The sequence below is a fragment of the Bufo gargarizans genome, chromosome 6 (genome assembly GCF_014858855.1).
Source record: "Bufo gargarizans isolate SCDJY-AF-19 chromosome 6, ASM1485885v1, whole genome shotgun sequence".
Lineage (NCBI taxonomy): Eukaryota > Metazoa > Chordata > Amphibia > Anura > Bufonidae > Bufo > Bufo gargarizans.
This window is the reverse complement of record NC_058085.1, coordinates 86,706,400-86,730,187: the sequence shown is the minus strand read 5'-3', so window position 1 is coordinate 86,730,187 and position 23,788 is coordinate 86,706,400. Positions and strand designations below refer to the sequence as shown.

The window sequence follows — 23,788 nt, the reverse complement described above, 5'->3', positions numbered from 1 at the left end:
CCTTTTGCAGATGTGCCGCTGGAGAAAACACTTGTTCATCGGGTGATTCAATCTTTTTTTTTTAAAACAACATTTTTTATTTCGGGAAAAGACATGCATGGTTCATGACAACATATCTTGGAGGTTACAAATCATATCAATAAAAGACATTCTTACATGAAAAGCACATGTTGATGACTTTTGCACCAATTATTTGAAAACAAATGATCAATACAATATGTTCCCCATTTTTTCCCCTCTGTATCCAACAACCTCCCTCCCACCATCCCCCCTCCTTCCCTAGCCCCCTAACACTAGTTAACCTAATATGTATCCTGCTCGAGGACCATATTAACAACTTGGCAATTTCCATACAACCTGACAGAAAAAGCAAGAGATTTTATGCCGAAGCATGTACAATGCCCTGTATCGTTTTAAACTGATTTCATTGTGTTAATCGGCCTAACGTCCCTTTCAGCTGTTCCTCTAAGTACCATTGCGTAAGCGTGAAGGGTTTCATTATATTCTCAATTTCCGGATTCAATCTTTTATGTGACATAGAAAATCCTTGTTTGTCAGCATTATGGTAATGACTATTCAGCCCATGAAGCCAGAGCTACAACTAAACAGCAGGTTTGTCGGCCAGATTTATCTCACATCCACAGAATAGGTGACAAGAGTCCCATCAAAGGGAATTAGACTGTTAGGACTGTCTTCGATCATGAGAATGGTTGCCCTGTGTATCCCCATAGAATGGTGGTTGAGCATGGGCAATACATACATCTTTATGGAACTGGTGGAAAAGCTCATACTTTCCCACAGGTGGAACAGGTAAATCCCTGGATGGACCACTGAGCAAGGCGGGCCTCTAGTTCTCCACCCTCTGCACAAGTGGCACATGGCATTGACTGGGTAGATTAGTTAACAAAGTACCTATGCCGAACAGCTGTTTGTGGGAGTCTTGTTACAGAAAAAAAGAGACTACACTCCTCGTCCACTGTGTAACTTGAGTCTAAGGTAGTTTAAACATACTTCCTGTCTTATGTACCATATGATCACCAATGAGAACAGGACATAGAATTACCATATCCTTTAAAGGGTTTTTTCCGAATTTTGATATTGATGGCCTATGCTCAGGATAGGTTATTAATATCAGATCAGCCGGGGGGTCTGACTCCAGCTCCCTGCCAATCTGCTGTTTGAAGAGTCTGCGGTCTCCTCACAGCTTACCAATCACCTTATATTAGATAGCGGCTGTGAATGGTATTTCAGCCCAGGCCAATTTACTTAAATGAGACTGAGCTGCGTCTAGGCCATATGACCAATCTACAGTGATGTCATTGGCCTAGGAAGAGGCCCAAGCAAGAGTGTTGCAGCCTCTTCGAACAGCCGATTTAAGAATATCCCACAGAACAAATACCTGTGGTAAGTCCTGATGCATTGACAACAATTATATCACCTGCTCAATACTAAGGAAATCCTGAAAACATGACTGGCAGGTGGATCCCGAGGACCAGAGTTGAGGAACACTGATCTAGGGCACAGATTATAATTTAGTCCGCTGACATAACATTTCCTAACACTTCCCAATATAGCTGCCAGCTCTTTCTTGAAGAGAGAAAGGTACGGGGAAGTCCTGAATAGACTATACTTAATTTATTTAGGCTAGTGTCACACATTTCTTATCGCCTCTATTTTGTTTACTTGGGTTTGATCACTCCGCGCCCAATGACATACCTCAGGTATTTTGTCTCCTCTAACCCTATCGCCCATTTTTTGGGAGTTAGCAGTTAGTTTAGCTTTTCGAAGGGAGTCGACTACAGCCTGCACTTTGGGTAGGTGACTTTCCCAGTTGGTGCTGTGGATGACAATATCATCCAGGTAAGCCGAAGCGTACCGACGATGTGGTCGCAGCACAATGTCCATTAGCCTTTGGAAAGTGGCGGGGGCGCCATGCAGACCAAAGGGTAACACCTTATACTGGTACAGTGTGATGAAGGCTATTTTCTGTTTAGCAGCCTCCATTAAGGGTACCTGCCAGTACCCTTTGGTAAGGTTCAAAACAGAAAAATACCAGGCTTGTCCTAACCTCTCAATCAGCTCGTCTACCCGGGGCATGGGCTACATGTTGAACTTAGATACCTCGTTTAATTTTTGAAAATCGTTACAAAACCGCAACATCGCGTCCGGTTTGGGTATCAGTACTATAGGACTGGCCCACTCACTTCTAGACTCCTCGATGACGTCTAATTGCAGCATTAGTTGTACAAGATTATTAGTTGTTGCCTCGGGTACCCAGTATGGTTTCAACCGGATTATGGCCTGAGGCTAAGTGACAATGTCATGCTGGATTATGGAAGTGCGTCCAGGGAGGTCGGAGAACACATCCGTGTTCCTGCTGACAAACTCCCTAACCTCCTGAGTCTGTTTAGAGGAGAGGCTGTCAGCAATCTTCACTGTGGCAACCGCTTCCCTTACATCAGACTTAGGGGCCGGAACCTCTCCCCCTAGAAAACTCGGCCGCGGGCTATTGTCAGTACTAGTCTCCCTATCCTTCCGCGGTTTGAGTAAATTCACATGGTACACCCACTCTGGCTTCCGCCGCCCTGGCTGGTGTACCTTGTAGTTTACTTCTCCAACCTTTTCGAGTACCTCGTAGGGTCCCTGCCACCTAGCTAGTAACTTACTGTCCACTGTCGGTACCAGAACTAAAACCCGATCTCCCGGGTTAAAGACCCGGATCCAAGCCTGCCGATTATACACCCGACTTTGAGCTTGCTGAGCTGCCTCCATATGTTCCTTTACTAGTGGCAACACAGTTTCCATACGTTCCTGGATCTGGGTCACGTATGCAACAAAACTTTTATATGATGTGGATGGTTGCTCCCACGCCTCTTTGGCTATGTCCAACACACCACATGGATGTGTGCCATATAGTAGTTCGAAGGGGGAGAACCCAGTAGAGGCTTGGGGCACTTCTCGCACTGCGAACATAAGATAGGGCAGAAGGAGGTCCCAGTCCTTTCCATCCTTAGATACTACTTGTTTTAACATAATTTTTAACGTTTGATGAAACCTTTCTACTAGGACGTCAGTTTGCAGGTGATAGACGGATGTCCGTATCTGTTTGATATTCAGCAACTTGCAGAACTCCCGCATGACCTTGGACATAAAAGGAGTCCCCTGGTCAGTCAGAACCTCTTTGGGTATCCCCACTCGGGAAAACATCTCCATTAACTCTTTTGCTATGAGTTTGGCCTATGTAGGTCGCAGTGGCACCGCCTCCGGGTACCGAGTGGCGTAGTCCAGGACGACCAAGATGTTTTGGTGCCTCCTAGCGGACTTCAGTACCGGGCCTACGAGATCCATAGCGATTCTCTCAAATAGTACCTCGATAATTGGGAGGGGCACTAAGGAACTGCAGAACAGGTGCTGGAGATAGTGGTTTGGCAGGTCGGGATAAGACTTACAAAAGTCATCCACCTCTCTAAAGACACTGGGCCAGTAAAACCGTTGTAGTATCCATTCCTGTGTCTTCTGCAATTACAGATGACCCCTGAAAACATGTTGGTGGGCTAACTCTAACACAAGTTTTTCGATAGGCCCTGGGCACCACCAACTGTTCAACAGGCTCACCCTGCAGCTGGTTTACCCGATATAGCATATTCTGGTGAACCTCAAAACGGGGAAACATCGACTCGGCCCCAGGTTGTTGGGGTACACCATCAAGTATTACCACATTCTCCCGGGCCCAGGATAGGGTTGGGTCTCGGCGTTGGGCTGTACCGAAATTATCCCAAAAGACGTTGGGGTCTGCCAACCCAGGACCCGGTGGCAACTCCTCCACATCTCCCACCATTACCCTACGCGGGGTTGTCTCCCCCTCTTTCACCGAAGTGGCGGTCACCCCTACTGATGACCCTTCAGCCTCAGGTTCCCAGGGTTCTGGCCATCCCCCTCAACAAGGCCAATCTCTTGGGCTCATTCCTGTCTCAGGGGTATCCGTAACTCTCACAATCGGCCATTGGGCAGGGAAACCTGGAAAGTCCTCCCCTAATATGAGTTTATAGTGGAGATTTGTGGCGACTGCCACTTGGTGGGTCCACCTGCTGGCCACCGTGGTTAGAGACGAGACACCAGCGCGGTGGGGTAGTCTTTCAAGTCTCCATGAATGCACATCACCCCAATTTTCCAGCCAGTATATTCAGCGGACCGCACGAGGGTAGCCCTTACCAGGGTCCCCAAGCTCCCTGAGTCCAGCAGCGCCTCCGCTTAATTGTCTCCCATTTCTACCTGGCACAAGTGGTCTAGAGCCTCTGGGGTACCTGTGGCACACAGTTTCCTAGCATATAGCGATTGTCGGTAACCACAATTAGTGTCCATGGGCTCAACCCGATGAGGACACTCAGCCCTGGTGTGGCCAGGTTCCTGACACCGCCAGCAGATTAACTAGGTCGGGCCCATAGGGGGAACCTCCCAGGGGGGGTTTCATTGGCTACCGGTGGGCCTGGGGTGGGGAGTTCTGGAGTTTGCCTGCCTTCCTCCCAAAATAACCCCCCTTGAGATTCTTGGTGGCCTCCACCAGGTCCACCATTTCCAGGAGGGAGATACCTGGCCGATCCAGTGCTGGAGAGGGGGTGGCAGCGCCCTCCAGAATATGTCAGCCAATAGTTTATCCAGCATAACTGTGGGACTCAGAAAATTAGGCTGTAGCCACTTTTGCAAAAGGTAGAGCAAGTCATAATACTGGGGGCTCAGCCGGCTTAAACCCACACTGATGTACCCGCTGGGCCCTGACCAACACATGCATCCCCAGTCTTGCCAAAATCTCACCCTTTATCTTCGTGTAGTCGGCCGTTTGATCATCCGGCAAGGCGAAATACACCCGCTGGGACTCTGATGCTTTCCAGGCATCGTGGATGCTTGGGGTTGCTCCTGCTGCCTGCAAAGCAATCACGTGTTGTAGCAGCTACTGGTTGGTCTCTTGCTCCTGCTTATTAGCCTCCCGTTGGTGCAGGTTGGTCTCCTGCTGCTGCAAATTAGCCTCCATAAGGGCCTTCACAACAGCCTCCATTTTGTCGTGGGGCATGGGTTGAAATACATCTGGTTTGATGTGCGACATACAACTGTGCCCAAAAATGCAAACCCAAAAGTATATCGGCGTTCACGCCCACCTCACTGCGTTTGCACGCATCCTCCACCAATTGTGGGGATTCGCTCTGGTAGTTAGGACTAGCGGATGCAGTATAGAGGCAAAGTACACAGTTCTTGAATCAAACAGCTGTGTTTATTCACACATTGGTGTATAACAAAATGCAGATAGGGTGTATCACAAAACGCAGGTGACTTGGTGTTTGTTCACACACAAGGAAAGTCCATAAATGTAACGGATCTCCTGGCACCCCGACCGGGTACCTCCGTCGATGGATGCTCCTAGCACTTCCCGAGGACTCCAAGCACTTTGCTTGAGACCGTAAGCACTGCAGACCCCATGAACCGCCGAAGCTTGGTTGAGGTTTCGCCGTCTCCTACCCACCCTGGACTTACGACAAGGCTCCAGGCTCCAGTGGGTGAACCTCTCCTAAATCTAGAGAGCAGGAACAGCTCTTACAATAGCTAATAGTATAGCCCGGGGAGTATAGAAAATCTTCAGCGTATAGCAATCCCCAGTGTCGATCAGTTACCCAAATACCAGCCTCAACATGATGAAGGGTAAAAACAGGAACTCTTTATTGAACACACAGCATTGACTTAAATACACATGACATACTGAGGACATGATATAGCAGCCAATCCTGTACAGTTTTCACACAAAACTAACCCTATTCAACAAACACAATGGCATTGTCTGTGACGCAATTAACAAACACACTGGCATTGTCTTTGACGCAATCAACAAAATACAATTACCAACATAATGGGCTAACTTAATCACTCACAGACAGAAACCACACATTTATCCCAAAACACAGAAAACACCTCAAAACCTCACATATCCCCATAATGTATACATCCATGGATAGCTTTGATCTGGGTGAACAATATATCCAAAAATCACCCAGATCCAAGCAGGGGTTCCCGAATTCCATGGAAGTCACATTTTGCCGGCCGCAAGCATGGCTTTCCTGCCCAAAACAGTTCCACAGATTTAAGCTGTGCGGCCGGTCTGTCTTCTTCTTCAAAGTTAGTATGGGCCATAATCCTGAGGCAAGATGCTGGCAAACAGGCCCCTCCAAAACCCAGTGGCGAGGTTGGTTTCGTCACAATAAATAATAAAAGTCTCCTTTTCTCCTGGGTGTTAATTCACACCCTGTTAGCAGTTCAGCCTCATCAAGTCCATAGGCGGCCTGTTCGCCTTTAGAGAGGCCTGAGTCCTACAGCCCGGCTCAAACCTCAAATCCCAGCACAGCCCTCAGTTCACAGCGCACAGACTCCTGAGCTCCACTGTCAGAGGGAGGTAAATCCACCACACCTGGCAGTACTGGCTGGTTTTTATGCCTGGCAAAACCCGGCCTGGAACATGGGGAGTAATCATCCACCCAGCACTTTGACTTACTTCACAGAGGCCAGAAACCTCTGTGACATCCACAATGATTCCAGGTACCTTATTACACCTCCCATTGTTCTTAAACAGAGGCCACGGTTTACGGTCAAAGACCATGCCAAGTAAGAAGCTGTATTTTCTTGGAGTGCTCATGGCAATACCACAGACAGCTGCATTAACAGCAGGGTGATCTCCCTTTGAGAACAATAGGAGTCAGACTCTGCATGGCTGCCAGGTGGGTTTTTGGCACAAAATCTGCGCCAAATTCTGACTGCAAAAGCCACAGCGAGAACATAACTTTACAGGTGATAAAATGGAAAGAAATTGAGCCAGGTATAATGGAATAGCAAAGCTTTCTGTGCATGGCCAGGATTCATCCTATTCATTTGTATTGAGCAGCTCAGAGGTGGCCAGACTCTAGATAGGTGCGCTGCCAAGAATATGGCCAGGATCAAGCGAAAGAATGCAGGGGCATCTTTGTAAACTCAGTCACCTCTGCAGGAGCAGGACAAAGACATGGGGTACAACCAAAAAATGAAGTTAAATGCAGAAAATAATATTATTACATCAGGGAATATTTTAATACAGATTTCTAATATGGGAAACACCTTATGTCTTAGAAGGTCATAGGTACGGCTAAGGCCTCATACGCACATCCGTGGTGACATTTGCGACAAGATGGTCAGTGGTTCATGTCTGTGAAGAATCTACGTTTGGTCCATGTGTCCGTTTTTTTGCCCTCTGTGTGTTATCATTATTCCATGAACAATGATGGGCAGAAAATTAGTTTCCAGAGCATTTCCTACCAGTGGCATCCGTGTTGTGTTTTAGTTTTCACAGTCCCATAAACTGTAACATGCATAAGGGAGCTGTAACCACTGACAAAATAGGGTATGCTTCCGTTGTGTCATATGAATACACACATTAACGTCAATAGATGCGTGAGTGGTCCGTCCATGGAGACCATGGACAGCAAACTTCGATTCACGGATGTGTAAAGTCTCAGCTGCTTTTAGCCAAGCTATATTGGAATACAGCTGGAACCACTGGATTGTTTCTATGGGATCTTTGGTCCATTCATTGTGGTCTTGTTGCACAAGATGAACCTATGTACAGCACATAAGAGCATTTATGATACAAGCCCCTTAACTCCACCAGCATTACCATCATACATTACATTCATAATGACTTTTGACTTTTGTATACTGCTTTAAAAGTCCTTGGTTTTTCAGAAAATGTTTTTTTTTACAAGACGATTAATCTTTATGTTTCAAAACCAGTTAACCGGTACGCCCTATTTCCCGAATCCTTAAGGACTCAGGGCGTACCAGTACGTCCTAAGTTTAAATCGCGTTTGCGGGGCCCCGGGGGTTAATCCGAACAGGATGCCGGCTGAAATCATTCAGCTGGCATCCTGTCACAACGCCAGGGGGGTCATGTGACCCCCCGTATCGGCGATCGCCGCAAACCGCAGGTCAATTTAGACCTGCGGTTTGCTGTGCTTTCTGCAGTTTCCGCGGAAATCAGAAACTTTAGTGTGCCTAAACTATCAATTTTGCACCCCCCCTGCACTCCTGCATGATTTTATGCTGGCGGGTGGTGCAGGGGAGGGGGTTGTGGGCGGTGCAGCAGGCGGGATCGCGATCCCCCGCCCGCCTCCTCTTGAAAATTTGTTGGTGGCCAGTGGTTGTGCAGATGTCAGCCGTTTAACCCTTTCCATACTGCGGTCCGTAAGGACCGCAGTATGGAAAAGGTTAACTGTCAGGGTGCTCCCTCTCCCATCGGGGGGCTGCTGTGCCTTTGCAGCCCCCCGATGGAGAGGAAGAGAGCCCCCAGACAGCCCCCGCCCTTACCCTTCCCCGTCTGCGAAGTTGTGGCAGACGGGGAAGGTTCCCATGGCAACAGGACACCTTCTCAGGCATCCTGCTGTCCATGGTGCTGAACAGATCTGTGCTAAAGGCATAGATCTGTTCAGACAAAGTGTAAGTAAAATACAGTACAATACACTATATATCAAGAACCAAGTGGGTCTGGGTCCAAAAAATGTAAAAAAAAAAAGTGAAAAAAAAAAACTTCAAAAAAGTGAAAAAAGTTAAGATAAAAAGAAAACACATTTATCACTGAATAAAAATAAAAAAATAAAAAATACACTACACATATTAGGTATCGCCGCGTCCGTAACGACCTGATCTATAAAACGTTCATGTTACTTTCCCCGCATGGTGAACGCCATAAAAATAAAAAAAATAAAAACTATGAGAAAATTGAAATTTTGCCCACCTTACTTCCCAAAAAAGGTAATAAAAGTGATAAAAAAAGTCGCATGTACGCCAAAATAGTACCAATTAAACCGTCATCTCATCCTGCAAAAATCATACCCTACCCAAGATAATCGCCCAAAAACTGAAAAAACTATGGCTCTTAGACTATGGAAACACTAAAACATGATTTTTGTGTAAAACTTACATGAATAAAAATAAAGTATACATATTAGGTATCGCCATATTAGACCGGCTCTATAAAAATATCACATGACCTAACCCCTTAGGTGACCACCGTAAAAAAATAAAAACTGTGCAAAAAAAGCCATTTTTTGTCATCTTACGTCACAAAAAGTGTAATAGCAAGCGATCAAAAAGTCATATGCACCCCAAAATAGTGCCAATAAAACCGTCATCTCATCCCGCAAAAAATGAGACCCTACTTAAGATAATCGCCCAAAAACTGAAAAAACTATGGCTCTTATGCCTCATTCACACGTCAGTGTTCGGTCAGTGATTTCCATCAGTGATTTTGAGCCCAAACCAGGAGCGGCTCTAAACACAGAACAAGAGCAGATCTCTCCCTTATACCTTATGTCCATGGAGGCCCCAGTCCTGGTTTTGGCTCACAGTCACTGATGGAAATCACTGACCAAACACTGACGTGTGAATGAGGCATTAGACTATGGGGACACTAAAACATTTTTTTGGTTTTAAAAATGAAGTCATTGTATAAAACTTACATAAATAAAAAAAATTGTATTCATATTAGGTATCACTGCGTCCATGACAACCTGCTCTATAAAATTACCACATGATCTAACCTGTCAGATGAATGTTGTAAATAACAAAAAAAAATTAAACGTGCCAAAAAAGCTATTTCTTGTTACCTTGCCGCACAAAAAGTGTAATATAGAGCAACCAAAGATCATATGTACCCTAAACTAGTACCAACAAAACTGCCACCCTATCCCGTAGTTTCTAAAATGGGGTCACTTTTTTGGAGTTTCTACTCTAGGGGTGCATCAGGGGGGCTTCAAATGGGACATGGTGTCAAAAAAAAAAACAGTCCAGCAAAATCTGCCTTCCAAAAACCACATGGCATTCCTTTCCTTCTGCGCCCTGCCGTGTGCCCGTACAGCAGTTTACAACCACATATGGGGTGTTTCTGTAAACTACAGAATCAGGGCCATAAATAATGAGTTTTGTTTGGCTGTTAACCCTTGCTTTGTAACTGGAAAAAAAATATTAAAATGGAAAATCTGCCAAAAAAGTGACATTTGGAAATTGTATCTCTATTTTCCATTAAATCTTGTGCAACACCTAAAGGGTTAACAAAGTTTGTAAAATCAGTTTTGAATACCTTGAGGGGTGTAGTTTCTTAGATGGGGGTCACTTTTTTGGAGTTTCTACTCTAGGGGTGCATCAGGGGGGCTTCAAATGGGATATGGTGTCAAAAAAACTGTCCAGCAAAATCTGGCTTCCAAAAACCATACGGCGCACCTTTCCCTCTACGCCCTACTGTGTGCCCGTACAGTAGTTTACGGCCACATATGGGGTGTTTCTGTAAACGGCAGAGTCAGGGCAATAAAGATACAGTCTTGTTTGGTTGTTAACCCTTGCTTCGTTAGTGGAAAAATGGGTTAAAATGGAAAATGTGGCAAAAAATTCTCAAATTTCATCCCCATTTGCCAATAACTCTTGTGCAACACCTGAAGGGTTAACAAAGTTTGTAAAATCAGTTTTGAATACCTTGAGGGGTGTAGTTTATAGAATGGGGTCAATTGTGGGCGTTTTCTATTATGTAAGCCTCGTAAAGTGACTTCAGACCTGTACTGGTCCCTAAAAATTGGGTTTTTGTAAATTTCTGAAAAATTTCAAGATTTGCTTCTAAACTTCTAAGCCTTGTAACATCCCCAAAAAATAAAATATCATTCCCAAAATAATTCAAACATGAAGTAGACATATGGGGAATGTAAAGTCATCAAAATTTTTGGGGATATTACTATCTATTACAGAAGTAGAGAAACTGAAACTTTGAAATTTGCAAATTTTTCCAAATTTTGGGTAAATTTGGTATTTTTTATGCAGAAAAATTAATTTTTTTGACTTCATTTTACCAGTGTCATGAAGTACAATATGTGACGAAAAAACAATCTCAGAATGGCTAGGATAAGTCAATTTTTTTTTAAGTTATGAGCACTTAAAGTGACACTGGTCAGATTTGCAAAAAATGGCCAAGTCCTTAAGGTGAAATAGGGCTGAGTCCTTAAGGGGTTAAAGAATCCAAGAAACCTCACCTGTGTAGGTGCAGTGTCCAACCCTATGTTCTCTTAAACAAAGATCTGGTGCTCAGCTCTCTCAAACCCGCCAGTTCCGGTTCCTAACAAGTCTGCATAACAAGCTTCACCAAGGTTTATTGGTACAGAAATAGTCAAGTGTCCTTGTGCTTCTTTAACCCTTACTGACCTAACCTTGATTTTGACCTGATATCAACGCCTCTATAATTCTGAACGTAGTCATATTTCAATCTAATGCTCAATCTTTTTGAACTCTCAATCAGAATCAGACAGAAGTCATCACGCGCACGTCAGCAGAGCTTAGCAATTATATTGGATTTCACGTTATTAACCTTTATCCCGATGCATCCCGTTAACCTGACTTATATCACTCTCATTCTTAGTTCACCACAGGTATCGGCATGTTACAACTATACAGCAGCATGGGATGAAAGACCTACACTACACAGACAACCCACTCATAATAGGCACTGCATAATGCTTCATTTCCCTTGCGAAGGCGCTGTAGAAAAATGTAAAACATAATGACAGGTTTCCACAAGATGAGTGATCGTTTTTTAGGTCCCAGCAAGGAGACCTTTTTTGATCAGGACATTATTTAGAGATTTTCCAAAGTGAAGAACCCCTTTAATCAATTAATTTTCATAATATTGTTCTATTCGAAGAATAATCTGAGGGGTTTGTCTGGTCTTGTTAAACCTATTTTACCTGAGCTTTTCCATTATGTGGTAGTAACTTGATGAAAGGGATGCTTATGGTAATTATACATTCATTCTTGCCTACATAAAAGTGGGTAAATGATGTGCTGATGGGTCGTATGAATGGGAGTTTTATGGAAGTGAACGAGCCATTAAAGGTCATGAAAATTAGCACTAAGAAACACCTGGAAATGAGTCTACAGCAGGTACAGTACATTTATGACTATATGTGATAGAATTGTTTTTGACATCTACAGACTGCAATGGAAAAATGGATTTCAGGTGACAATCTATTAACCAATATTTCCAGAGACATCTGCTGTTTTTGTGACCTTAAATAGTATCTTGGTTGGTCCCCACCCGCCCTTGACACTGTCCTGCCTGAATACAACGGCCAGAGGTGGTCAGGACTATGGAAACCACCAAGTGAGCTGTACTATGCTGTTTCCGTAACTCCCATTCACTTGCAGTCTCAACCATCTCTGTCCACTGCACAGTTTTTCTTCCGGCAAATATGGAGGAATCTGTGATGGAGCGTCCAAAACAGATAAGAAAAGCGCATAATCCAATTACACACGCAGACACATGACCATGTCAGGGGGTAGAAGGGGGAATTGTCCTGCTTGTGTGATATCTTGTACATCAGAGTATTAGATATCACAGATCAAATGTCTCTATCTTCACTGCTCGCTTCTCCCTCTCTTTTTATGGAGGGATTTTACATGCTGGGCTACAGCAGAGTTTCACAACATAAGATCTGACTGTGAAGACTGGAGTAATTACAGCACTGCCTTAAAATTGTTATAGAGTGGAATGCAAGCAGCTGTAAACAGAGGCAATGTCTGTCATGGTAACTTTAGATCTTTACATTGGTAACTGCCACCACAGCAAGCCCTAGCAGCATCAAAACAAAGGTTTAGTACAGAGCCGGGCAAGAAAAATAACTACTTCTGAGCTATGTTGGCATCATGATGAGCATTCAGACACATGTATGCATTTTATAAAATCAGATAACACTTATAAATTTGGCCATACAAATTACAATAAACGTTGACAACAGATGTTGAGAGATAAGAAGGAACAGGCATGATGGATTCTTTAGCTGCTCCATTCAGTCCCATAAGTTGAATAAGGAGGGAGACACACAAGCATTTAAGCAGGAGATCAAGGCTCTTGTTCTTGTGATCGGCGGGGCCCCTACTGATTAGACATTTATCCCCTGTCCTGTGGATAGGGGAAGTTTTCATAATTGGACAACCATTTTAACATGCCTGATCATTTGTTCCAGTGGGGTGTAAGCTGCTGCCAGAGAGGCACGTCCCACTGAAATAAACATGCACTCTCGGCTGAGGATAAGTGCATCAGCTATTGACCAGCCTAACCCATTCATTACTCAGATTAATTTGGTTAATATGCCCCATCCCATTATGTATTCATCTGTCTGTTCCTATGTCATGTAGCCAGCACAGCACAAGATTATTTGGTTACAGGCTTATTATGTAATGTGCTGGGTTTTTTTTTCAACCGCCTTGCTAACAACACTGAGTGCATCCGCCCACGATCCCACATACGCAAATGGTTTTTGAAGCATCTGAATTCTATGACTAACAGAACTAATTTCTAAACACTTGTAATTTTCATTCCCACACAAATCAGCACTTGTGGTAATAGCTGTGATCGGTACTGAAGAGGGTTAAAGAAACACTGAGCAAAACATATACTGGGGCGGAGGGGGCGATGTATGACACCGCAATGAGACTACTTGTATCATGCTCCGCCCCCTCAGGGTCTGCACCTAGTGTAGAATAGTGCATCGCTGAGACCGCTAGTTTAACACATATCTGTTTTGTCTCGTATAGATCCATAAATGCTTCACCTGTACTTATATCACAGGAAAACTTAGCCCCATTATTCAAGCACAACCTTAGCACACACAGCATTGATTCCTGAATTTTTTCATACTACATAATTCAATTCCTTATTCTAACCATAGACACAAACTTATAGCCCCATCCAAAGGAACAATCCAATATGCATGCATTATTAAACCTATTGTCCAGTGATATAGATGGGAAATTCTTAGCTAATTGTTGTTCTGATCATGATTGTCAATTGTTATCTGAGATGAACTTACCTTCTTCTGGGTCATTCCTCAGACAAGCCTCATGGAGTGTGACACGTGAGGGGAAAGACACTCTTTTGCTCCTGGTGGGGGTCTTCCTTCTGGCTTTCTGATGGCGCCGTCTCCTGTTCTCTTCTTCCCTCTCATTCTGGGCCCATTTTTTCAGTTGTTGCTCCCTTCGCTTCTTTGCAGCACGTAATCTTTCTAAGGTAGATGCCTTCTCCAAGAGCTGAAGTTCTGCCAATAGATCCATTGGTTTTGTGGCCATATTTCACTGTCAGGATAGCGTAGGCGTCTCTCTCACAAAATGTGGATGTTCTGACATATCTGTGAAATAAAGAGCAGCACTATGACATTCAGATGTCTTGTGTCTAGTGAAAACACTCAGTTGCCTGAAGCCAAAACAATCGAAAAGGGCTTCCTGGGACACTGTCACTTTCATCTTTTTGTTATTATCACTCATCTTTTAGTATTTTTTATGTTCACTCCATGAGACTGTCCCTTATTACTTGTGCAGATGTCGTGCAATGGGCATCAAGCCAAGTTCCTCTCTAACACTTTTCCATTGCAGTTTGCTTTAAATGTCCATTTTGGGCACCTGCCACTTATTCATCTCAAGCAGGAGGCAAATAAATTACTAGAGATGGCCATACTACTTAGATAGCTATTGGTTGAATGCTCATTCGGCCGACAGCCATTCATTCCGATCCCCCATCCAAAGACATGCCAGGCCTGACAACTCTTGCAGCAACTCTGCCTTCAGGAGAGATTTAAAATACCTCCATACACATTTGTTGGACTCCTGCCAAAATTGGGACCTCTAGTTCATCTCCTGCCAGAGCAAAATGATCAAGATTTGAAATTCTTTTTGCCTGATCTTTCTTTTTCCTCAACATCATATGTTGGTAGAAAGCCAACTGGCTTCACCAACAACGGGAGTTTCAGCCAATGGTAATCTAAGGGTCTTTACACAAGTCATGAAATGAGACTGTACTCTTTGAAAAGTGGAGGAGAAAGTGCGCCGCTAGGTAGCCATCACGATAAAGATATCTATAGTTAATACATTCTAGAACTGTTGACCACATGGTTGGACTATCCACCTTGAGGATCAAATCCTGGTCTGGGTTCACGTTCAGACACAATCATGAGGCCCAGCAGCAATATGACTCATCAAGTCCAAGTAGGACAACCCAACTGGCAAATCACTTCATTATAGAGATTAACATTTTTAGGGGGTGGGGGGTTTCAAAAATAACTACTCAGCCGAAAACCTGATAAAACTCATTTACCTATGCCAGGGTTTATCAACTCCGGTCCTCGGGACCCACCTACCAGTCATGTTTTCAGGATTTCCTTAGTATTGAGCAGGTGATATAATTAGTGTCCATGCATCAGGACTTACCACAGTTATTCATTCTGTGGGATATTCTCAAATCCTGACTGGTAGGTGGGTCCTGAGGACCGGAGTTGAGAAACCCTGATCTATGCACTTGCAGAGCTGGGGGTTGGTCCATCTGAATGATTAAATGCAGTGGTCCCAATGTACTCTAGTCAGACACTGGGTGTTCATTTAATAGTACTGGTAGTCTACAATACAGCGACGTGACCTAATTTGTAATCTCTGATCATTCAGCTGTGTGACACATCCTGTATGGTAACAGAAACAGAGGCGTCAAATGAAACCAAAGCCGGAAAGACAGATACAGACTGGCCCACAATGCGACTTCCTGCAGTGACAAAGTGACACATAGATCAGCACAGAATATGATAATGGAAAGTGCACAGAATATGTAATAGCATAATGTATAAATGGGATGGTGGGCCTGAATATATTGTTCCTTAGATTATAGTAAAAAGATTCCTTTTCTTTCCAACAATTTACTACCTACATCTCCTGGCGAGTTCCCAGTCTAAGTAGACATCTTAAAGGGGTTATCCCATAATTAATGTAAAAAATGAAAATCAGACATCATATTGTACATGGCAATCTCTTTCTAACAAAGCTAGAACCAGCCCTGTACCTCACATGGATCCAGAGATCTCCCCATTCATTGCTTTGCTAGATTTACATCAAGCTGACAGCTCAAGGGGAGTGTCTTCTGTGCTGCAGCTCAGGGGGGCGTGTCCATGCTCTCCCTATCACAGCTCAGGAGACCGTTGAAGGATGAAACTGAGCATGTGCGGCCATCTCAGTGAGCAGGTCAAAGAAATAAGAAAAGAAACAAACAGCAGATGGCGCCATACAGATACATTTTATTGAATAACCTAGTAGCTATACTAATTTTTTAATTACATGACATTACAAAAGTATTCAGATCCAGGTGCTGGTTTGAAAACTTTAGAATATTTTTCGTGGGACAACCACTTTAAGGGAGGAATCCAAAGAAAGAAAATGAACATCCTACTCTAAGTGATACAGAAAAAAAGAACTTAAAAAGCAGTCATGGAAGGAGCTATTTATCAAGTGCCAGTGGCAATAAAATGGTCAATACTGATTCCTTCTCGAATGAAGATGGATATGGGATGTTTATTGGTCTGAAAGCGAAGCCTTCTCCTCTGGGTATTCTGGTGACAGTCCTGTGACCTGCATAATATAAGGATACTGATGACCGCCACAAACTCCCACTTCTTCTAGTAGCTTATCTCTATTGTCTTATCCTACACATACAGATATCAGTTAATATGATCAGTGCTGAGCATTTGTATTGATAAAATGGGCACCTGTACAAGTGAATTAATTATTTCTAATTAATGCAGTGGTTGTGCCACCGCTAATTGTTATTTTAATATACCGTAATTTGCCATTACAAATGAGTCACTTTTGTAATTTTATTTACGTTACAAAAATGCTCCAGTTGTATAATATTTTCCATTCTTCATTATTATGGCTTAAAGTGCATGTCAACCTACTGGGTCGCACATGCTCAATTCCATTCTTCAACTGCCACCAGCCCTATCTACTGTTAGGGCTGAACAGTAGATAGGGCTGTGACAGTCACAGGGAGAAAGCTGCAGCAGGATGGACACACCCCCTGAGCTGTGATAGGGAGAGAGCTGTAGCAAATAGGGCACACCCCTGAGCTGCAGCAGAACAGACATGCCCCCTGAGTTCTCACAAGACAATCTAGCAAAGCAACTGGAAGAATTTATGGGAAGATCTCTTGGTCCATGTGAGGCACGGGCTGGTTCTAGCTTTGGTAGAATTAAATTGTGATGTACTATATGATGTCTGATTTATGTTTTTTTACACTAATCATGTGATAACCCCTTTAAGTTCTATCTAGTAAAAGATAAGCAGCTAATGCAAGGCTGTAATGGGAGTCTCATATCTCTGCATATATACATTAAGGGAGATTTACTAAGCTAACTGCACCAGATTTCTGGCTTAGTTTACACCAAAGAACTGACAATTACACCAGTGATGGCCAGTTCGCATTGTTCGCCCGTGAACACATGTGGGCTGCTATCTTTTCTCACAAGCCTGGCGATGCACAGGTAAGTCCTTACCTGTGCATGAGCCGGTCTGAAATCAAATGCGGTCACTGGTAGCAGGCAGTTTTGAGAACAGCCGCTGGGGGCCTTCATCGGGCTGTTCTCGCGGCACAGCGAAGGACTTACCTGTGCATCGCCAGACTTGTGAGAAAAGATGGCAGCCCGCATGTGTCTGTGGGCGAACAATGCGAACTGGCCATCACCGATGTACACTATGCACCAGATTTATTTAGTATTTTAGATATCTGTTGTGCCTCACTAGACAATTTTTAGAATTGTCTATAAATAGGGACAGAGTGAACCGCTGTGATCAATTCGGTGCATCTTCTTCCTGTCTGGTCTAGACAGTAATAATACATCTCTCCTATTGACTACAGTGTGTCTTCAAGCATTTGAGTAAAATAACAATCCAAGGAGATACATCAATTTGCATTCGGGTTCTCCTAAAAAAATTGGAACAGAACAAAAGCGAAGGGCAACATTTCCCAAGATTTTCTTTACCAGGTCAGGACCAAAGTAATTTCAGTCTTCAGAACCAGAGTTCACGTGGGTTAGTTTAACAGCTATAACTTTTTTATTTGTTGAGCTAGCAACATGATTTATATTTATACACATGACAGTAATTTATTATTTTTTTTAGAAGTTTTAGGCTTATAGTTTGACAAAAGTAGTGTAAACACAGGGGGACATTTACTAAGACCGGCGATTTAGACGCCGGTCTTAGTCCCTGTCCGCTACAGCTTGATACGCCTAAGTTATGTAAGGGTGCCGGCCGCTACATAACTTAGGCGCATAATCTGGCGGCTGTTCAACAAGAGGAAATCTACACCAGCTTCTTTGCTGGCGTAGATTTAAGTCATTTTTGTACACCAAAAACAGGCGTAGAAAATGATGAATAAGACAGTCCTGCCAGGCAGCCCTCTTCCCCGCCCACACCATGCCCCCTTTTTTTGGAACTTGAGAAAAGAGGCGTAAGTGGCATATACAGAGAAAAAGGTGCATATTTTGCCACAAAACACGTTTGCGACAAAATCTGTGCCTTATATAGGCCAAAAAGTGATGTATATTTTTTCAAAAATGTAGCCCATACTTTTTTTTATCTTGTAGCGATTTTTTTTCTAGCAATAATATAGTATTATCCAGAAATAAATTTCCTATTTGCATTTATAATTTTCTGTTGTAAATGTTGATATATTACATGTCCATTTTGCCTAATTGGGTCATACTAGTGATGCAAAAACTCCTATCTTTGGGATTGGGCCATTTTTTTGGCATATTTTTACTGTATTTACTTATCTATATTTATTTTTTCTGTCTACTTAGGTCCAGCAGCAGCCTCCTAGCACCTGCATTCTGGTGATCATATGACTGGTTACATGACCACAGGGACTAACAAAGACAGCGTCCTTGTGCCTTTTCTATATACAGTGGTTACTGAGTGCTGTGTGTGTCAGGACAGAGAAGACAGAAGTGGTGGGGTTCCCCAGCTTTTACAGTGGGGGACCTGACATTTGGCTATAACCAGCTAAAGAATGTGCCAAAAAAAAGCGGGCTGTCTAGTTTATCAGTAAATTTCCTGGTGAACTACTCCCTTTAAGGGTCCATTCATATGTCCGTATCGTGTTTTGCAAAACACAAACACCGGCAATGTGCTTTTTGCATTTTGCGGACCGCACATCGCCGGCACTAATAGAATATTTCTATTTTTGTCCGCAATTGCGGACAAGAATAGGACATGTTCTATTTTTTTCAGGAACGGAATTGCGGACCCGGAAGTGCAGTGATAGACTCCCTTTAAACTGTGCGGGTCCGCAATTCCGTATCCGGGCAGCACATTCCGTGGCCCCGCAAAAAAAATATAGCATGTCCTATTCTTGTCCGTTTTGCGGCCAAGAATAGGCATTTCTACAATGGGCCGCCCGTTCCGTTCCGCAAATTGCGGAAGGCACACGGACGGCTTCCGTTTTTTGCGGATACGCGGTATGCGGACTGCAAAAAACGGCACGGTCGTATGCATGAGGCATAAGGCTAGGTCTACACAATGACATTTGTCGCGCAACATATTGTTGCACCAATGTCGCTTGACAATTTTTATTGCAGATTTTGTGGAGGATCTGCATGAATATCCAAGTGGGTTTCTGCGGCAAAGTATGTCCCTTGAGGACGTCCCCTAAAAGTCAACTGTTGCCCTATGATATTGAAAAGTCATACACAACTTAAAGGGAACCTGTCAGGTCAGCCTACTAAGCTACCCCCAGCATGTCATAATATAAGACATGTCTATGATGCGTGTGCCGCACAACCTATAAAATCAACTTTTAAAATGGCATACACAGTAGGCAAATTACAAGTCAGGAGTCATCTGCCCATTGCCGCCATCAGGTCATGAAGTCTTGGCTGTTGTCCTACAGGACCTCATCCCCAGCTAACTACTATGTCCCTGGACTACAGTTGAATAGCGCATGCACAGTGAAGCAAAGTGTTAGAGTCCATTAGCATTCACTCTTCTGCTGTACTCCCGACACATAGGGGGTACAGTAGCTAGAAAAGAATGCAGAGTGGGGGGATGCCAATCAAATCTGGAGGGCATGCTTAGCGACTGGACTGCCTGTCTCTTTCTGACATATTTACTGTGGGTATAAAATTGATTGGCAGCACATGTTCTCGTGTAAACAGGAGACGTCCTGCCGACAAACGATGTCCTTTATGAGAGGAGGAAATGGAATGACCAATTACAAGGACAATCGTTCATTCAAACCCCTCCCAAAAATTGCGCAGTGAAAATTAATCGCTGATCAACTTCCTGTATTGTCAATCAGCATTTTGTTACTGGTGATTTATTTGCTGGTGTAAAAGGACCCAAAAATGTGGAGTGAAATAAAAAGTGACACTATAATGGGGAGGAGGGAAGATGCAGGGCTTCATCTACAACAAAGTTTATGGGACCATATCATAAATTAAAGGAGTCGTTCTCTACATTACTTTGGCGCATCCACTGCCGGTCTAAGTCTACTTTCACACTTGCGGCAGAGTGATCCGGCAAGTAGTTCAGTCGCCAGAAACGTACGCCAACTGATGGCATTAGTAAGACTGATCAGGATCCTGATCAGGCAAAAAAATGCATTGAAATCCCGGATCAGTCTTTCCGGTGTCAACCAGCAAAACGGATACGGGATTTATCTTTTTCACCTTTTTTTTCGGTCTTCACAGGAAGGACGGATCCGGCACTAATACATTCCTATGGAAAAAAATGCCGGATCCAGCATTCAGGCAAGTCTTCAGTTTATTTCGCCGGAGATAAAACCGTAGCATGCTGCGGTTTTATCTTTTGCCTGATCAGTCAAAATGACTGAACGGAAGACATCCTGATGCATCCTGAATGGATTTCTCTCCATTCAGAATGCATGGGGATAAAACTGATCAGTTCTTTTCTGGCATTGAGCCCTTTTGACGGAACTCAGTGCCGGAAAAGAAAAACGCTAGTAAAAAAGTACCCTAAATCTACGCCAGCTTCCTTGAACATGATAAATGAGACAGACCTGGTGGCCCACCCCCTTTGCCGTCCACGTCACATATGCCTTTTTTAGACATGGCGTGAGCGGGGAAAAGAAAACTGGCGTATATCAGTTTGTAAATGACCCCCTTAGTGTTTTTTGAATTCCTTTCAAGCACCACCTCTCGAGTCCTAAGGTAGACAGAAATGAGGCAACAATTTTACCAGGAGTGTTCTGTAAAGATTATGGTTACCCATGTCTAAATCCAGATTAGTAGGGTTTCCACATTACTGAAAGCAATGGCAGATAACTATGGGTACACCATCACTTTCTGATCTCTGCGCTTCATGAGGACGCAGGGGCCTTATCTCTGGTTTAGTGCCGTGGTCCCTTCAAAGTTTCCCCCTGAACACTGGTACCCATGTTCACCCACTGTGCAGGCAGCGGAAACACTGCTCCACAGCACAGAGGGTGACCAGGAGTGCCACTGTGCAGGGAAACTTGTTAGGCCGCTTTCACTCGGGCGTTGCGGGAAAATGTGCGGGTGCGTTGCGGGAACACGCATGATTTTTCCGCACGAGTGCAAAACATTGTAATGCGTTTTGCACTCGCGTGAGAAAAATCGTGCATGTTTGGTACCCAAACCCGAACTTCTTCACAGAAGTTCAGGCTTGGGATCGGTGTTCTGTAGATTGTATTATTTTCCCTTAGAACATGGTTATAAGGGAAAATAATAGCATTCAGAATACAGAATGCATAGTATAATAGGGCTGGAGGGTGGGTTAAAAAAAAAAAAAAAAAAAAAAAAAAAAATGTAACTCACCTTAATCCACTTGATCGCGCAGCCGGCATCTCTTTCTGTCTTCATCTTAGCTGTGTGGAGGAACAGGACCCGTGGTGATGTCACTCCGGTCATCACATGATCCATCACATGATCTTTTACCATGGTGATGGATCATGTGATGACCGGAGTGACGTCACCACAGGTCCTGTTCCTCCACACAGCTAAGATGAAGACAGAAGGAGATGCCGGCTGCGCGATCAAGTGGACTAAGGTGAGTTAAATTTTTTTATTAATTTTTTAACCCCTCCAGCGCTATTTTACTATGCATTCTGTATTCAGAATGCTATTATTTTCTCTTATAACCATGTTATAAGGGAAAATAATAATGATCGGGTCTCCATCCTGATCGTCTCCAAGGCAGAATTTAAATGGGTTTTCCAGGGCCAAGCAGGACCCACCACCCCCAATCTACGGCGACACTGGTTGTGGCCAGGATCGCAGGAGCATCACAGTGTAGCAGTGATCCCATAGAAATGAATAGGATTGCAGCAAACATGCGAGTCGCACTGCGTTCTTATTCATTTCTATGGGATCATCACTAACCTGTGATCCTGGCAGCGACAGTGTAGCTGTACTCTTATTTCAACTTGTTTGTAGAAAAACATTTCCATCTCAAAGTTCGTGGATCAGCCTCTCTGGAACCAAGGATAGGGGAAGTGCTGTGGACCAGGCCAGAATCATTTATCGTTCTGGTGCGTGTGCAAATGAGTTGGATTCATAAGTTTCCACTTTTGCCAGGGGGAAGAAAAGTTCCTATCCTGTCCAAAGCACCTCCACAATCCTGGGTTGCAGAAGGGACTTGACTATCCATAGACCAGACTGGAAACCTGGTATTCAGACTGAAAGATATGATGTTGGAAGATTTGGGATTTCCAAAGAGAGGCACATCACTTGGCCGGGTTCCAGAGAAGCTGGTCTACGCAACTTCAAGACAGAAAGTATATTGGAAACTTTCCTTTGCAGGCAAGTTAGGATTAATTAAGGTGGGTTGATGGGTCACACTGGGTCAAAGGATATGTACAGTAAACCTTCTTGCAAAGTATGGAAGGTACAGCAAAGCTCCTAAGAGTGCTCTGCAACTTCGGCCTGCATCGGTTCTGCTCTGTTTTAGTACGAATCCTTTGTGCTTTCTAGGGACCCGTACTCTGTGTTCTGCAAAAGCAGAGCAGAGCCAATGCAATACCAAGGTGCAGAGCACTCTGAGAAGTACCACTCTGGGCTTTGAGTGAATGTTTAGGTACCCTTAGCCAATATAATGGATAAGGCAAATCTATGTGTCCATTCTGATGTCTCTTAGATGTAATTTAAGGCATAAAAGCAAAAAAGGAAAACAAAAATAATGAAAAAATGAAAGACTAGTTAATTAATAGATACAGTCTCAACTATGGACATTGGAATACAATTTCCCTGAAAATTTTGAAGGCACTAGTTGCACCCACCAAATAAAACTGCAGATCAGGTAAGATTGCAAGCTGCTTCCACCTACTCAGACATTCAGTCAGGTGGGCGGTGTGTGGGGGAGTACCTTGTTATCCTGCAATCTGCAGCTTTTCCCTTGTTGCTGATATATTAACTCATTCCCACTGTGCCTCAAACCTGACTGAATGTTGGGAAAGCAGGGTGCAGCCTCCTAATCCTCTGTTTTATAGGAATTTAGTTAGTATAGAAGAGTAGCTGGTCTGGCAGGGGTTGGTGGAGCATTTGCCCAGGGTGTAAGGTACCTGGAAGAGCATTAACAGTGCACTATTCGTTGGCAAATATATTAAAATACAGGGCTAGGGCAGTGAACTGAAGCTCTGCCCAGGACAAGGAATGGGACATACCAGAGAAAGACTATTCATATGGCCATCTAGAGTCAAATAAGTCAATTCTCATTCATTTCTAGTTCTGACTGGTTAACAACAGTAAAGAACAGTTCTTTTGACCAGTGGTCACCATCTTGCTATACCAGTGTGCGTTCCCATAAGGCTTGATTCACACATACGTTGAAGGCTCCGTTACCAATTTTTTCACATTTGAGTTGAAGAAATATTTCCTGCTGTTGCAGTATTTAG

The 23,788-nt window shown here is 43.7% G+C and overlaps 1 protein-coding gene across 2 annotated transcripts in view; it reads right to left on the bottom strand.

Moving 5' to 3' along the window:
* Positions 1-23,788, bottom strand: part of PPP1R16B (protein phosphatase 1 regulatory subunit 16B) — a 72,889-nt gene that overhangs the window by 47,015 nt on the left and 2,086 nt on the right. For both annotated transcript variants that reach the window (XM_044298002.1, XM_044298003.1), the window contains exon 2: positions 13,917-14,231. In XM_044298002.1, the coding sequence (XP_044153937.1) occupies positions 13,917-14,172 (256 nt within the window). In that variant the 5' untranslated portion in view covers positions 14,173-14,231. The remainder of the gene's footprint in view (positions 1-13,916; positions 14,232-23,788) is intronic.